At 65.7% G+C, this 15,875-nt stretch overlaps 6 protein-coding genes across 6 annotated transcripts; 4 read left to right on the top strand and 2 right to left on the bottom strand.

The window, feature by feature from the left end:
* Window positions 1-1,487: 1,487 nt before the first annotated feature.
* Window positions 1,488-2,708, bottom strand: PFL1_03903 (uncharacterized protein; the record flags this gene model as incomplete). Its single annotated transcript, XM_007881426.1, has 1 exon — window positions 1,488-2,708. The coding sequence occupies one exon, from the start codon at window positions 2,706-2,708 to the stop codon at window positions 1,488-1,490; it is 1,221 nt and encodes a 406-aa protein (XP_007879617.1).
* Window positions 2,709-4,115: 1,407 nt separating this feature from the next.
* Window positions 4,116-6,764, top strand: PFL1_03904 (uncharacterized protein; the record flags this gene model as incomplete). The annotated part of the gene is made up of 1 exon (XM_007881427.1): window positions 4,116-6,764. One exon carries the CDS (start codon window positions 4,116-4,118, stop codon window positions 6,762-6,764), a length of 2,649 nt encoding a protein of 882 aa, XP_007879618.1.
* Window positions 6,765-9,031: 2,267 nt separating this feature from the next.
* Window positions 9,032-11,169, top strand: PFL1_03905 (uncharacterized protein; the record flags this gene model as incomplete). Its single annotated transcript, XM_007881428.1, has 2 exons — window positions 9,032-9,313; window positions 9,418-11,169. 2 exons carry the CDS (start codon window positions 9,032-9,034, stop codon window positions 11,167-11,169), a joined length of 2,034 nt encoding a protein of 677 aa, XP_007879619.1.
* Window positions 11,170-11,490: 321 nt separating this feature from the next.
* PFL1_03906 (uncharacterized protein) lies at window positions 11,491-12,742 on the top strand (the record flags this gene model as incomplete). The annotated part of the gene is made up of 2 exons (XM_007881429.1): window positions 11,491-11,526; window positions 11,753-12,742. The coding sequence occupies 2 exons, from the start codon at window positions 11,491-11,493 to the stop codon at window positions 12,740-12,742; spliced, it is 1,026 nt and encodes a 341-aa protein (XP_007879620.1).
* A 295-nt stretch (window positions 12,743-13,037) lies between these two features.
* Window positions 13,038-14,414, bottom strand: PFL1_03907 (uncharacterized protein; the record flags this gene model as incomplete). The annotated part of the gene is made up of 4 exons (XM_007881430.1): window positions 13,038-13,235; window positions 13,348-13,892; window positions 13,990-14,272; window positions 14,358-14,414. 4 exons carry the CDS (start codon window positions 14,412-14,414, stop codon window positions 13,038-13,040), a joined length of 1,083 nt encoding a protein of 360 aa, XP_007879621.1.
* A 685-nt stretch (window positions 14,415-15,099) lies between these two features.
* PFL1_03908 (uncharacterized protein) lies at window positions 15,100-15,656 on the top strand (the record flags this gene model as incomplete). The annotated part of the gene is made up of 2 exons (XM_007881431.1): window positions 15,100-15,115; window positions 15,214-15,656. The coding sequence occupies 2 exons, from the start codon at window positions 15,100-15,102 to the stop codon at window positions 15,654-15,656; spliced, it is 459 nt and encodes a 152-aa protein (XP_007879622.1).
* Window positions 15,657-15,875: the final 219 nt, after the last annotated feature.

A 15,875-nucleotide genomic window follows, 5' to 3' on the forward strand; every position in this document is an offset into this window, starting at 1 on the left:
CCGCAACGTGAGGGCTGAGACCTCGGGCGGCGAGAAGTGACACACGTCGGTGGCCAGTTCAGCCAGCAGGCCGCTTTCTTCTCAGCACATCCCCCAGGCCGGGAAGAAGGAGCGAGCGCAGCGTTGCCCCGCCCTCGACCGAAGGAAGGAAATTGGCCGCTTCATTCGCCAGGCGGGCCGGGCGACAGGCTAGGCAGGCTTGGCTGTCTGCTCGGGCTTCGGCGAGGCGCGGGCGAGATCCAGAGGACGAGCGAGCCAGGCCGACCCGATCCGAGGACTGGGCAGAGACGACGATGAGATCACCAGCGGGGGTGAGAGGGGGTTGGGTGGACAGCGTCTGGACCGGCATTTGATAGGTCGATGGCATGCCAGAGATACGCGGCCTGGCCGTGCGTGCGCGCTTGCATCGGTTTCTTCTAACTCGACTCGCCGCGTTTCTCTTATCTCGCGCCCTTTATCAGCCAATCAGGCGGCTTGCCCTCTTCCTCGGCGAATTTCCTGGCGCTGAGCCGAGCAGCGGGTGAGCGGGCGAGCGGGTCGGGTCGCAGCGGATCTTCCATCTTCCAGCCATCCCACCTGCCACGCCCCTCTACCGTACACGCACGGGTCGCACGACCAACCGACCACACGCCGACCGACTCCTTCCTTCACGTACTTGCTGAACAAACAAGCCGACGCCCTACACCTACCTCCTAGTCTGCCTGCCCGACGAATCCAATTGCCCCGCTCCGAGTCATCGCCGTCGTACAGTACGCCACGGTCCACACTTTCACCAGGATCCCTCCGATCAGCCGCTGTTCTGCCGTAGTCAAGGCGAGGCCGTACGTCTTCGGCCTCGCAGTCGTCCCATCAGGATTTCTGCGGAAGCGATCGCGCCGAATCTCGTGGCACAACGGGCGCGCGCCGTCGGCCTTGGGACGCCCCGCACATCGCAGCTGGCAATCTGATAATGCAACGTCCTGCATACCTGCATGGATGGAGGATCCGCCCGCCGAGGCAGGGCTGGACGTGGGCCCCGCCCGCCCGGACGGATCAAAGCGGATCGCATCGTCGCAGCTCCGGCAACGCACGCCGCCTCGGGCCAGGTTGAGATCGCCTTGCCGGCGGCCCAAGCCCGATTTCACGGGCGACTTCCCGCCTTCTCGCCCAGCCCACTGCGCTTCTCGCGGGTAGGGCTGGCTGTACTCTACCACATCCAAACGATCTCGTGCACACACTCGGCCATGCTGGGCCGTCACTCATTCACACAGGGAAGGAAGGGGGACATTTCTTTTTGATTTCCTTGCTCGTTCTTCCATATACGTTTTTTTTTAAAAGAGGGACCTACCTAGCGGGCTTGATCTTGATCCAGGGGCGAGAGAAGGGGGCAGTCTGCGGCTAAGCTGCGTGTATCTTGCGGCCACTCACCTTGAAGCGCCGTCACGGCGGCAGTCAGAGGGCTAGATGGAGAGGGAGGGAGAGGGCGGGCGTGTTTCCTCCGTCGAGGCTCAGCGGCGTCGGTCAAAGTCGCCGCAGCCAATGCCTCGATCAAACGAAACGGCAAAGGGGAACGGGCGCGGCGACGAGGGATCGCAGTGACGACCAAAGACACTGTCGTGGCGCAAGCCCCTAGGCTCGCAGGGGCGTCCGAATGAGTCGCGGCCGCGATGACCACCTCGTCCACGTCGGTCATCGAAGAAGCCGCCCCGGCCGCCGAAGAAATCGCCACCATGGGGGCCTCCTTGTCCACGTCGGTCGTCGAAAAATCCACCTCGACCGCCGAGGAAGTCGTGTCCGCGTCGGTCGTCAAAGAAGCCACCTCGGGCGCCGTGATGGCTTCGCTCACGGGGGAAGCCGGGAAACTCGTCATCGTCGAAAGGGCGGCCTCGGCCAAACCCTCCGCATCGCGGGTCGTGCTCGTATCCGGGGTGATCGCGGCCGCGGCGATCGTCGCCGTGGTGGTGATGGCCATGTTGATGGCCTCGGTGATGGTTCAGAGGGATCCTACCTTCGGCCTCCTCCCCGCGAGAGGGATCGTCGCGTCGGCGGCAGTGTTGATGGTGCCCGGCGTCGTTCTCGCCCTGCTCAGCGGGATCCTCCTGGTCGCGAGCAGTGTCGGACTCGGATGAGGAGGAAGAGCATGCCTCGTCGCAGTTCAGAGGAACATCACGCGTGGGGGATGGCCTCACTGGGCCCATCTCGCCCATGAGACCTGGAGGCCCGGCGTTCTCGCAACGGCAAAAGTGCCTTTCTCCGTCGCCTCGGCCAGTGTCCCTAAAACGTCCACGTCCGCCTCCGCGCGAAAGGCCACCGCGGCCGCGGCCGCCGCCCATACCGCCACGGGGTCCTCCACAGTGACCGTTCATGGCGAAGCGAGGTGACATGTCATCGCCACCATCAAAGGGGCCGAAGCAAGATCGAAGACCAGGAGGCGGGCCGTGGTGGTGACCATGGTGGTCGGAGCGAGGGGGTCCGGAGAAGTCATGACGATGGCGGTCGTGAGCGGGGTGGCGGCCATGCTCGTGGGCATGATGACGGCCTCGCCCCATGTCGCCCATACCGAGGCGACCAGGATGGCCGTGGAAGCAGCAGGCTGAGTGCCCTGCCGGTGCGAGCGTAGCAGTAGGAGGAGGGGAAGAAGGGGCAGGCGTGGGAGCGGCAGCGGCGTCGGCATAGGCCGGAGTCGAAGCCGACTGGGCGTGGGTGGCGGGAGCAGGGGTGGTGGCCATTTTGGAGTTCTTGAGGGGTTGTTAGGGGATAGCGAGTGAGTTGGATTGGTGTGGCTTGAGGGGAGAGAAGGACGCTGGGATCGCCTCCTTTTATCCTTGTTTGGTGGATCGAACCGCGCCTTGAAAGTCGAGGAGATGGGGCCGCCTTTGGGAGTGCTCAGTCGCAGCCCATGTGCCTGCTCGAGATCACGCCGAGGTGCAGTATGTAGCAGGAATCGTCGTTGCAGCCGGGCTGTATGGCAGAGTCGAGGATGTGTGCTGCTGCTGTAGGACGCAACGTGTTTTGGGGATGCCGGTGCGGCCTGCCCTTTTCCGCTGGAAGATGGTCGGGGGGCGGTGCAGGGCGGCATCGCGTGGGGTGACTCGGGCTGGCCCGCCGGTTGGTCCATGGGAGCCCAGCGTGGTCTCTGACAGCGACAGCCGTGCCGGGCTAGCCGTTATCGTGACTCGAAGACGATGACTGCCGCTGAAGGGCGGTGCTAGCTGTTGCCTTCTACCTGTGTGGCGCGGACGTTGCTGCCGCTGTCACACACGAGGCGGCGGGCTGTGCGGGGGGGTGGGGGGCAAGGCATGGTCTCGGCCCGAACCGCGCTGTTCCGACGCCGCGGCTTCTATCGGAGCTGTTCCGGCGGCCTGGTTCCGTCTTTGACAGATCGAGCAAAGGCAAAGACACTGTGCTGTGTTCCACAGGCAAAGGAAAGAAGGGCGTCGAGGACCAGGTAGGCTGAGCAGCGCAAGACGGGAGCGAGGCCCGACGCCGGCTTGCCCAACGCGGCGCGGCTGCTCAAGCATGCCGAGAGGCCAAGCATGGGGGACGGTCTCAGTGGATCTGAAGCAGAGATGGCGATATACACGCACTCTCAACTCACACGACAACGAGAGCGCCTGTCACTTGGCTGGCGAGCGGCAGAGTAGTGCGAAAGTTGAGTCTGGGGCCAACATCTGGGGAGGATGGTCCGGAGATAGCCTTTTTCGCGCTTGAGCGGGACGGCTCGACTAGGGAAGCTCATCGGCGATGCCGGTTGACATATCAGGCCATCGATGTCGGCTCAAGGTGGCGAAGAACCGCCATCATGGTGGTAAGCCTCGTGGCCGCGGTGTTGGTGGTCGAGAGCGAAGGTGAAGGCGGTGGCTTGCTTTGGGGCGCGACCTCAGCCGGGAGAAATCGCCAGGAGAAGCGAGGCCAGGCCAGGCCAGCCAACGCCCTCCACACGCGGCCCTTTGCCGAGTCACGCTTTCTTCCGAGTCGGCTCCTATCTACACTCTGATTTGCCACACCTTTCGCCCTTTCCTTCTTCGCACCATCATCCACCCCCACCCTCACCCTCACCCCCACCCCGTCCAGCGCTGTCAAACAGCGACTCCCATCGCCCGACAGCTCAGGCCAACCGCAAGCACGCGCCCAGCATGGCCTTCTCCGGTGCACTCACCCTCACCGACCTCAATGACTATCTCGGGCCCTCGCAGGCGTGCATCAAGCCCGTCGAAGCCTCCGCCTCAGACAGCAAGGATGCCAACGGCGACGCCCCCGACAGCGATTCCGCTGGCGGGGCATCGACTCAGATTGCCATCGACCGCGAAGGAGCTTACTACGAGCTAGACGGCAGACCCAGCGCTGCCGCCACCCAGCAGCACGACGACGGCACCACCACCAAACCCCGCCAGCGCACAAAGCTCGAGACGGCCGAAATCTCGCTCGACGACTGCCTCGCCTGCAGCGGCTGCGTTACCAGCGCAGAGAGCGTCCTCATCACCATGCAGAGCCAGGAAGAGATGCGCAGGGCCATCGACGAGATCCACGCATCCCAACATCCAAAGCTCCTCGTCGCCTCCATCAGCCCGCAGACGCTCGCATCCCTCTCGGCTCGCTACTCGTTCAGCGACCAGCAGCCCGCCTCTGGACCATCGTCCTCGGCGGCAGCCTCGCAATCCATACCCCTGCGCACGCTCCTGCACCGCATCACCCACTTCCTCAAGGGCTTCGGCTTCGACTACGTCCTCGACACCACCTTTGCCCGCCACCTCTCGCTCAAGGAGCACGAGCGCGAGTTCTTTGAACGGCGATCCAACTCGCTCAAGCGCAAGAGGGACCCCGCCGCCGCGCTCGGGGCATCGGCGCGGAGAAGCGGCGACGAGGCCGACGACGAGCCCACCCTGCCGATGCTCGCCAGCGCCTGTCCCGGCTGGATCTGCTATGCCGAAAAGACCCACGGCGAGCTGCTGCCCTTTGTCTCCAAGACCAAATCTCCGCAGCAGATATCGGGCGTGCTGGCCAAGAAGTTTATCGCATCTCGGCTCGGCATCACGCCGGAGACGGCCGCCGACGAGGACCAGGCAGCGTCCTCCAAGCTATCTGGCGTCTACCACGTCACGGTCATGCCCTGCTACGACAAGAAGCTCGAAGCGAGCCGGCCCGACTTTTTCGAAGAGATCACCGGGACAAAGGAGGTCGACTGCGTGCTCACCACGGGCGAGCTCGACAAGCTGATGACCGACGAGGGGTTCGACGTCAGCAAGCCCGTCGATGGCGAGGCGGCCGAGCCCGACCTGGCTGCAACGGCGGATCTTACGCTTGCCGAGGCGCTCGGAGGCGCTACGGCGAGTTGCGGCGCGAACGGTGCCGACAAAGACCGCGTCACTGTCCTCCCCCAGATGCCCACGCTGCTCGATCATCCGGGCAGCAGCAGCGGCGGCTACCTTTTCAATCTGATGAGGGCGGTCTGGCTCGACTGGCTCGGCGAGGCGTGGGACCGGCTGCCCAGCGACGTCAAAAGCTCGGCCGTCTTGCCGCAGCTCGACGTCAAAATCATTCGGACCTCGGACTTTACCGAGTACGTCCTGCGTGCACCTGCGCTGCCGTCGACGGCCGCGGAGGCCGACTTAGGCTCTGAGTCGACGCTTCGGCAGCAGCTGCAGCGGCCCATTCTCTTCAGGGCAGCACAGTGCTACGGCTTCCGCAATCTGCAGAACCTCGTCCGCAAGCTGCAGCGCCAGACTGGCGTCAAGAGCGGAAAGGGCGCTGCCGGGCGTTTGGTCGACGCCGATGGCAAGGCCGTCGGCAACGGAGCGGGTGGCCGTGGCCGTATGACGCGCGGGAGGGGTCGCGGCATGGTGCGAAGGGGGCGAGGCGGCGCAGCCGCCGACTCGCGCGGCGCCGTCGACTCGGACGTTGTAAGCGGGGCATCGACTCCCGCCGCTGCAGATGGCGACGAAGAGGAGGCGTACGGCTACGACTACGTCGAGGTGATGGCGTGTCCCGGCGGCTGCGTCAATGGAGGAGGACAGCTGCGGCCGCCGGTGGGATCAGAGGCGCCGGCACCGGACGTCGGAGCGACCGAAGATGTCGACGATGCCGGGTCTATGATCAACAAGGGTTGCTCGAAGCGTGGCGAGGCGGCCGACGGGACAGGTGCGCAGGTCTCGCTCGATCCTGAAGGCTACACGTCGGGCTGGGCCTCGGCGCAGACGGCCTCGGTCGACGCGGAACAGGACGTCAAGATGCACGGGCTCGGCGGCGACGGCAAGGGCGAGGAAAAGGAGATCAAGGGCTGGCAGGGCACCAGCAAGGAGTGGGTCAAGCGGGTCGAGAGGGCCTACTGGTCCGCCTCGCAGTTTTCGCACACGCCCGTCGGCGCGGTACTGGGCAGCACGAGCGCCAGCGGCACGTCTACGCCCCTGCGCAGCGGCGTGAGCACCCGCGGCGCCTCGACGCCGCTGGGCGCCGCCACGTCGAAGCGGGAAGCGCGCGGCGAGGACAAGGCCCGCTTGCTCGATGCGCTCGTCTCACAGCAGGCCGCCATCGCCTCTCCGGCCAAGGATGGCGCCGAATCGGACGGCGTCGTGAGGGTACAGCCAGACTCGCTCATCTACGCCGACCTGCTCGCGGACCTGGTGACCAAGGAGCTGAGCGCCCTCGCCGCCGGCCCCGCCTTCCTGGGCGGACAGCAGAAGGGCGAGCTGGCCGATGCGCTGGTGGAGGCGAGGAAGAGGCTCTTTCGCACGCAGTACCGGGCAGTCAAGGACGAGATGGTCAGTGGCCTCGCGGTCCAGTGGTGATGGTTCCGTGGCATGGAGAAGTAGCAACGTTGGTAGATTATCGTGGCAATGATGATGGTCAGCGGCCGGCCCATGAATTCAGCGCTGCTCCCGTGCGTATGAGTGGGAGCGACACTCCCGCCGATCCTTGACGACGGGCGTGGGGGGCGGGACGACATGTCGAGGAGCGCACCCGATCGATGCTGCGGCCATGGCCCACTCGCTCTACCACCTGTCGGCCCTTTCGCTTTTGCCGGCCAGCAGGACGGCGCTGAGGCCCGCACCGTTGTCCTTGTCGTCGTCGTCGTTGCCAAAATCTGGGTGCACACAGAATGCTGCCGCCCGCACCTGCACCTGCACCGACAGCGAAGCAGGCTCCAACAGAGACCGACGACGGCAAGCACGACGAGGCTAGGCAGTCTGGAGCGGGAATCCCGAAAGTGCGGGGCAGTGCGGGGTCGGTCGTTGCGGCTTTCGCGGGGGAAGGCGCGCCAGCGGGCCACTCGGAACCGGGCCGTCGCTTTCGGCCCCGCCGAAGCACCCACCGGAACGACCGACGGGCGGGTTTGGGACCTCTTTGCAATCGAGTCTAACAACCCCTCACGCCACCCCGAGCGGGCCTGTGCTCCGGGCAACGTCGTAAGCCAGCCTTGCTTGCTTGATCGCCAAAGAAGCTTCATCTCGACCTCGTCACAGGTAGCAAGGAGCTCTTACGCACGCACGCTTAGCAGAGGCACGGGGTTACGGGCTTCAAACGGCGTCCTCGCCCTCCTCCGCCTCTCATGCCGGTGACTTGTCGTCTAGTTAGAGCGCCTGGTCTGGCGTAGGGTCGGGGTGTGACGACTTCGAGGGGCGGGACTTCGACAAAGACTCTCTCTAGCGCGAGACCGGGCCTGAGCGCATCGCACCGCATGTCGTTGAAAGCGCAAATGAAGCAAAAGCGCGGGGTTCGCCCATCCAGGCGAGGCGAGATGCGCATCGTCGTCGACCCAGCCAGCAGGGCAGCGCTCCTCTGGGCCGCCCGCCTGCGATCTCAAAGCCCAGCAAGCAAGCAAGGCAGGCCTGTGCAGACTGTGCCTAGGCCTGCCGCCTCTTGGGACGCCGATGTGGACCATGCTCGCTCGCTTGCGTTTTCCCCGCTCAAGATGCGACGCCGGGAACCGGGGGCAAGCGAGGCCAAAGCATGCGCGGAGAGCCCAGATCGAGCAGAGGTGCGGTACCATAGGGCACCAGCCTGCGCCTGGGGCGACGACGACGACGACGACGACGAGGTGCCCTGCCTTAGCTTCCTAACTGTTCCCCCGCAAGCGGCCTGACTGCTGGACGGGCTTGCCGGCCACCGGGGCCATCGGGGACTTGGCGTGGTGTGTGTGTGACTTTAGGGCGGCTATTTCCAAGTCGAGCTGGGCACCAGGCGGAGCGCTCAGCGTTTCTAATCGGCTCCCGGCGTCGATTTGTGTTTCGTTTCCCTCCCTCGCCTGTCTTTTTGAATTGCCAAAGTGCAAGCGGGCAAGGCCTTTTCCAATTTTTCGAGGCCCAGCGAGCGAGCGAGCGAGCGTGCCGCCACCGCCGTCTGGCTTTTTGGCTTTGGGCTTTACGCCATCCTGTTGGCGGGCCGCCAGCCTCCGCCCATCGGCGCGCCGCCTTTCTTCGCTTCGTCTGGGCCTGGCCTGGCCTGGCCTGCTTTGCACCCTCACGCTCGCTCCCTCTCTGCTGCGCCGCTCCAGCCTGCTTGCCTACCGCACCTCCCTCAACCTCTCTCACACCCCCCCATCTCGCTGGATTCCTGGATCCACCCAACCTCCCTCACCACCCCCATCCAGGACCTCGAGCACCCCCTCGCATCAACCAGGCCCTCTTCCCCTCTCTCTGTCTCTCTCTCCCTCCCCCTCTCCCACCCTCGCCTCTGCCCCCCCCCGACCCGCAAGCAACCCCCCCGCCCGCCTCAACGCACATACCTTCGTCTTCTTTCGTCTCTCTCTGCCTCTCTCTGTCTCTCTTCTCTCTTCTCCTCCTCATCAAGCAACCCCCATCTCCATCTCCATCCTTCCGCCCTCGACCACCTTCTCCTCCGCATACCATCCTGTTCCAACCGCACCAGCTGCCCACCACAGCGACCCTCCGACCATCTGCCCGCCTCCCCTCTGTCCTGATCACCACCGTCACCGCAGCAGGGAGCTTCCTTTAGCCCTCCTCCCGCCCGACATCGAATCAGGAGGAGCGTGACTTGCGCATCCCCGACGCCCGCCTTCTTTGCATCTTCAACCGCCGCCCCACACATCGCCATCATGCGCGCCTCTGCCGTCCGCCGAGCCGCCAACTTCACCCTGGCCAACGGTGCCCAGATGCCCAAGCTGGGCCTGGGCACCTGGAAGATGACCAAGGAGCAGGCCACCCCCGCCGTCTCGCACGCGCTCAAGGTCGGCTACCGTCACATCGACTGCGCCTGGGCCTACCGCAACGAGGATGCCGTCGGTGCCGCCATCGCAAAGTCTGGCGTCCCGCGCCAGCAGCTCTGGCTCACCAGCAAGCTCTGGAACAGCTTCCACGACCCGGAGAACGTGGAAAAGGTGAGCTTCCCTCCCGTCCGCCCGCCTGGCCTTTCTCCCGACTCCTCTGCTGACCCTCCCTCGTCTCCCACCCGCTTTGACACGCCTCCCACCCCCCTCCTCAGTGCCTCGACGCAACGCTCAAGGACCTCGGAACCGACTACCTCGACTTGTGGGAAATGCACTGGCCCGTTGCGTTCCTCAACTCGAACGGGTCGCAGATCCCGTCGGTGCGGTCGACGGGCGGTGCCCCGATTGAGCAGCCGGAGCTGTCGCGCGACTTTATGGTCACGTACCGGGTCATGGAGGAGATGGTCAAGAAGGGCAAGGTGCGCAACCTCGGCGTGAGCAACTTCAACATCCGCCGCACCGGCCAGGTCGTCGATGAGGCGTCGATCAAGCCCATCGTCAACCAGGTCGAGGTCAACTGGGGCGTCCACAACGAGGAGCTGCGCAACTATGCGCACGCCCACGACGTCCGGCTGCAGGCCTACTCGCCGTTCGGCAGCAACCAGAACGCCGAAAAGTACCTCAGCGACCCGATCGTCGTCGACGTGGCCCGCCGCAACAACATGACGCCGGCGCAGGTCCTGCTGGCGTGGCAGCTCGGACGCGACATTATCCCGATCGCCAAGTCTGTCACGCCCGCGAGGATCGAGGAGAACTTCAAAGTCATGGAGCTCGAGCTGCCCGCGGACGACGTCCAGCACCTCACCTACGAGGCGCAGAGCAAGCCCATCGAGCGCACTGTGGACCCGACCCAGGGCTGGGACGTTGCCGAGGAGATCTTCGAGGACGGCGTCGACCAGACTCGCGAGATGGAGCTCAAGGGCGACGCCTACGTGCCCCCTCCGGCGGCCGAGTCGCCCGCCGAGTACCGCCTCGAGCCTCGCAACGCCCAGTCCTACCACACCATGACCTCGTCGCTCTCCTCGACCCGAAGGACGACCGCCCTGCAGGATGCCCTGGCGCGCCGCTCGCACTTCGGCCGCGGCTTCGCCAGCTCCAGCCGCTCCGCCGCCGTTGCCGAGGCCGCCCCCACGGCCGCCTCCGAGGGCCCCGTGGCCGGCGCCTCGAACCCGCTGTTGCGCACCACACCCGAGGCTGCACTCCAGACCCCTGGACTTGCGTTCGCCGATGGAGAGGAGGGCATCCAGAGAGAGACAAAGAAGACGAACATGTGCACGGTGCGTACCTCGACTCCCCCAGCCAAGCCCCGCCGACAGCACACGACGCGGAAGACGTTCCTGTTCGAGCAGTACGCGAGCCTGTTGAGGGAGAGCCACCTCGCCGTCGTGCTCCAGCACAACAACCTGACGGTGGCCGAGATGACGAAGCTGCGCCGCGAGATTGCCTCGATCAAGCTGCCCGAGGGCGAGACGAAGCGGGCCAGGCTCACCATCGTCCGCTCCGGCCTGATGAAGGCCGTGTGCCGGCGACAGACGCAGCAGGCCATGAAGTCGATCGAGCCCCTCTTTAGCGGTCCGATCGCACTGCTGACCTGCCCACATCTGTCGCCCGCGTACGTCAGCTCGCTGCTCAACGTGGTTGACCGAGCCCTCGGACATACGCCGCCCAAGGCACCCGCCCGCGGCGCGGCCTTCCCCACCGCCGCCGTCGCCAACCCGCGAATGGTGCCGCTGGCCGCCGTCCTCGAGACCAACCGGCTGATGGAGATGCCCGCCGTCCGCGAGGTCGGCAGGCTCGGCACCCTGTCGCAGCTCAGAGGCCAGATCGTTGGCCTCCTCAGCGCGCCGGGGCAGCAGCTGGCCGGCGTCCTCTCGCAGGCGGCCGGTGGCAACCTCGCCCTGACCCTCGACGCGCACAAGCGGGCGCTCGAGGAGCAGAGCTCGCCCTCGTCGTCGTCGTCGGCGTGAGGGCTGCAGCCTCTGCCCTCGGTCGTGGCCCCTTCTCGTCTTTCCGGTTTCCCATGGTCGACACGCGCGCCGTCACGCTCTAGATTAGTCCTTCCCCCTCCCCACATTGGCCGCCGTTGCGGTCATCCCCGCCTCCTTCCCCCCTTTCCCCTTCGCCTCTTGCCCATCCTACACTCTCCCGTATACGCCTCTGCAGGCGATGGCACTCTCCCGACGTAATCGTAGCAAGCTCCACTTCCTCGCTCGGCGGCAACAGCGCAAGAGACCCTGCCAACCTTCGCCATCGACGACGACGCATCCGCAGGCCGGGTGGCCCATCACATGGGGCGCTCCCTGCTGGGTTGCCGCCGCGGACGAGTAGGGCAGGCGGCGGTCTGCGCTCGCCACCTGGCGTCTCGGGTTGTCTTTGACTCCCGCTTGGACTTGTCAGACTCTCGCTGCGCACCCGACGGGTCTCGATTGATCGCCCCCGAAAACGAACTCGGGGGCTCGCCTGGTTGACTGACGGTCCATTCTCTCCTCCCTCTCACCAATCTCTGCCCTGCTCCGCCCTTTCCCTCCTCCACCCCCTGCCCCTCTGCAGGCCATCCGCGATGCTCAAGCGCACGCCCTGGCGGCCGACGAGACGACGTGCATCTTTGGCGAGGACGTGGCGTTTGGCGGCGTCTTCCGGTCGACGGTCGGTCTGGCCGAGGAGTTTGGGCGGGAGCGCGTCTTCAACACGCCGTTGTGCGAGCAGGGCCTGGTGGGCTTTGGCATCGGCATGGCCGATATGGGCCACACGGCCGTGGCCGAGGTCCAGTTTGCCGACTACATCTTCCCCGCCTTTGACCAGATTGTCAACGAGGCGGCCAAGTACAACTACCGCTCCGGCGGCATGTTTTCGGCGGGCAAGCTCACCATCCGCTCTCCCTGCATGGCCGTGGGCCACGGCGCCCTGTACCACTCGCAGAGCGTCGAGCAGTTTTTCATGGCCGTCCCCGGCGTCAAGGTCGTCATCCCGCGCTCGCCCATCCAGGCAAAGGGCCTGCTGCTCGCCTCGATCCGCGATCCCAACCCCGTCATCTTCCTCGAGCCCAAGGTCCTCTACCGCGCCTCGGTCGAGCAGGTGCCCGAGGACGACTTTACGCTGCCCCTCTCCAAGGCCGAGGTCATCGAGCCGGGCAAGGACATTACGCTCCTCTCGTGGGGCACTCCGCTCTACTCGTGCGTCGAGGCCATCAACATGCTGCGCAACCCGCCCGCCTCGATCGCAGAGCACTTCCCAAAGGACCTCCGCAACGCCTCGGTCGAGCTCATCGACCTCCGCACCATCCTGCCCTGGGACCGCGAGACGGTGGCCAAGAGCGTCGCAAAGACGGGCCGCTGCGTCATCGTCCACGAGGCCCCCATCACGGCGGGCGCCGGCGCCGAAATCGGCGCCTACCTCCAGGACAAGTGCTTTCTCCACCTCGAGGCGCCCATCTGCCGCATCGGCGGCTGGGACACGCCCTTCCCTCACGTCCACGAGACTTTCTACAAGCCCGAGACGGTCCGCATCGCCGACGCCCTCGTCCGCACCCTCTCGTACTAGACGGGTCGTCTAGCCGGCCCGCTTCCTCTTTCCCCCGGTCATCTTTCTCCTCTCTCTCTCTCTTTCCTCGTTCTCGCTCTCCAGTGACGTGTCGGTCGCGATGACGGTTTGAAATACAAGCAGCCGTGGCATACTTCGCCGCGCGAGTCTTGCGAGTGGGGGCGACCGGTACGCCTGCGCGAGGAATTGGATAGTGTACATGATGAGAGCGAGGGCGAGAGCGAGGGCGAGGGCCGGGGTATCAGGGTCGTGGCGGCTGGCAGAGCGACCGGTGGACGGCGCTCGGCCAGCGGGGCTACAAGCCAAAGATGCGGATGACGCCGTTGTCCTTTGCGGCGCTAGAGGCAGCGCTTCCTCCGCCGCCGCTGGCGGTCGTCGAGGGCGGCTCGTCTCCGGCGTAGGCGAGGTAGAGCTTGCTCGGGTGCCAGGCGAGCGTGTTGATCATGCCCGTAACGGGCAGCTTGTACACCGTGTTGCCCGTCGCCACCGATGACTGCGTCGTAGAGCGTCAGGCGGATTCGACTGCTTGTCAGCGCCGGGTGACCTTCGGGCGTCGGACAACCATCGACCGATCAACCGATCGGCGCCGGAACGGGGAAACTCACAATGTCGATCCACGGATCCTCTCCGCCGGCTGCGAGGAACTCGCCGTCGTGCGAGAAGCTCAGGCTGCGGGCGGGAAACGAGAGGGAGCCGGACATGCGGACGCTCATCCACTCGTCGAGGGCCCACAGGCCAATCATGCTATCGGCCGAGGCGGTGGCCATGTACCTCGAGCTGGGGTCCATTTCGATGCAAAACACGTTGGCCGTGTGGGCGACCATGGTGTGGAGGCGGGACCAGCGCGTGGCGGCGCCCTTGGCCGTGTTGGCGTCGCCCTCGAGCGGGTTGCGGGCGTCGTGGATGTGGATGCTGCCCGTGCCGCTGGTGAGGAGGAAGAGGGAGCCATCGGGCGACCAGGTAAACTCGTTGATCTCCTCGACCGGCCCGCGGCTGCGGTCCTGGACCGTCTCGACGATCCGGCCCATCTTAACGTCGATGATGCTGATCGTGTCCGCCTTGTCGCCCACTGCCACCTGGTGTCCGTGCGGGTGGTAGGCGATGTTGATGTTGGACCCGGGCGTCGAAATGACCTGCGTCGCCTTTGCCGCTGCGGCAGGGGCGGTCGGTCACGCGAGGTGGTAGGGGGAGTCAGACTGGATCCTCGAGGGCTATGCGCCGGCAAACGAGGGCGCGAATCGACTCACAGCGAATGTCCCATATCCTGACCGACTTGTCCGCCGACGCGGTGGCGATCTGATCCGGCGCAGTGGGGCTCCAGGCGAGCTGGTCGACGCTCTCGGTGTGACCTCGGAGCTCGGTGGAAGCGCGCACGTCGACGCTGCGCTCGGGCGTCCATACGCGCACGGATCGGTCGGCGCCGCAGCTGGCGAGCTTGCGGCCGTCGATGGACCACGCGACGCCGCGAACGCTGAGTCGGTGGCCGCCCTTGAGCTCCTTGGACGGCTTGTAATTTTGGAACGACGGCAGCTATCGAGACGGGGTAGGGCGCGTGGACAAGGGTCGGGGTCAGCGGGTGCGGACCAGGGAGGGTGCAGAGAGGGTGCAGACTCACTGTGATGCCGCGCTCCCGGAACAGGGCGGCGTCGGAGGGTGGTGCCGTCAGCGCCATGTTGTGTGTGGTCGTCGGAGGGGCTCGATCGATGGACGTCGGGGAGGGGATCCGTCTGAGCAAAGGGGCGGCCGGGAGGAGGTAGCGGGAGTCGGAAAGGTGGAGTGGAGAGAAGGGGGAACCGCGCTCGTCTGTCGTGCGAGAAGGGCTCACCTCGCTCGGGCCAGCGAGCCAGCGGGCAAGTGGGCAAGAGGGAGCGGGCTGCGCTCTGATCACCACCGCACGGCGCAAAATTTCCGCCGTCGCTGGGCGGGCCCACTGCCCCCTTTCTTCTTGAAAGCGTGGCTGGCTGGCAAGCTGGCTGGCTGTGGCTGGGCTGGCAACCAACCGCCTTCGGGGCTCTCGGCGAGGCTGGAGGGCAGCTGCAGGCCGACGCAGCACCTAGCCTGGCCCTCTTGCTCCCTTCCCCGAGGCTGCCCCTGCCTGGCCCAGGCGGAAGCAAGCTCTTTTTCGAGTGGCTCGAACCTCGTCTTCCCGCCCGCCTGCCGGCCCGTTCGCCCGCCAGCTTGAATCAGAAGCAAGGAAAAAAGGCATGGCACGAGCTCACCAGCTGGCAGCGCTGCTGCTCCTCGTCGTCTGCACCTGGCTCGCCCTCGCTCCGCTCCCTCCGTCTCTACCTTCACCACCACAATCATCCCCTCCTACACCCAACCACTCTTCATCACCGTCGAGTCAATCCTTCAAAATGGCTACCGAGCAGAGTGAGTGCCGCCCGCCGTGGTAGCATGCCCTCCCCGTGTCCCTACCTCGTCGACGAGCAACGCCGCTGACCATGGCTCCCTGTCGCCCCCTGCGCCAGCCTACATCATGATCAAGCCCGACGGCGTCGAGCGCGGCCTCGTCGGCGAGATCATCGCCCGCTTCGAGCGCCGCGGCTACCAGCTCGTCGCCATGAAGATGGTCCACGCCTCGGTCGAGCACCTCGAGCAGCACTACGCCGACCTCAAGGGCAAGCCCTTCTTCCCCGGCCTCGTCAAGTACATGTCCAGCGGCCCCGTCGTCGCCATGGTCTGGCAGGGCAAGGACGTCGTCAAGCAGGGCCGCGTCCTCCTCGGCGCCACCAACCCGCTCGCCTCGGCCCCCGGCACCATCCGCGGCGACTTTGCCATCGACGTCGGCCGCAACATCTGCCACGGCTCCGACGCCGTCGAGTCGGCCAAGAAGGAGATCGCCCTCTGGTTCGGTGAGCAGAACCCCACCATCAACTACAACAAGACCATCAACTCGTGGGTCTACGAGTAGGCGGCTGGCTCGCCGCGCGCAGCCCAGCCCCTGTCCTCCCTCTCTCCCGCCATCTCCCCTCCCCTCCTCTCGTCTCTCTCTCTCTCCCTTCCTCCCCTCCCTCGGCCCTCGCTTGTCCGTGTCTCCACCGACTATCCATCGGCTAGAGCGACTCGGGTTGGCAGTTGAAGAAATTCGAAAAAGAGGTAGCATTCAATCTCTCAGAGTCGTTGCAGGCGA

This window comes from Pseudozyma flocculosa (assembly GCF_000417875.1).
Source record: "Pseudozyma flocculosa PF-1 unplaced genomic scaffold scaffold00012, whole genome shotgun sequence".
NCBI classification, from domain to species: Eukaryota; Fungi; Basidiomycota; class Ustilaginomycetes; order Ustilaginales; family Ustilaginaceae; genus Pseudozyma; species Pseudozyma flocculosa.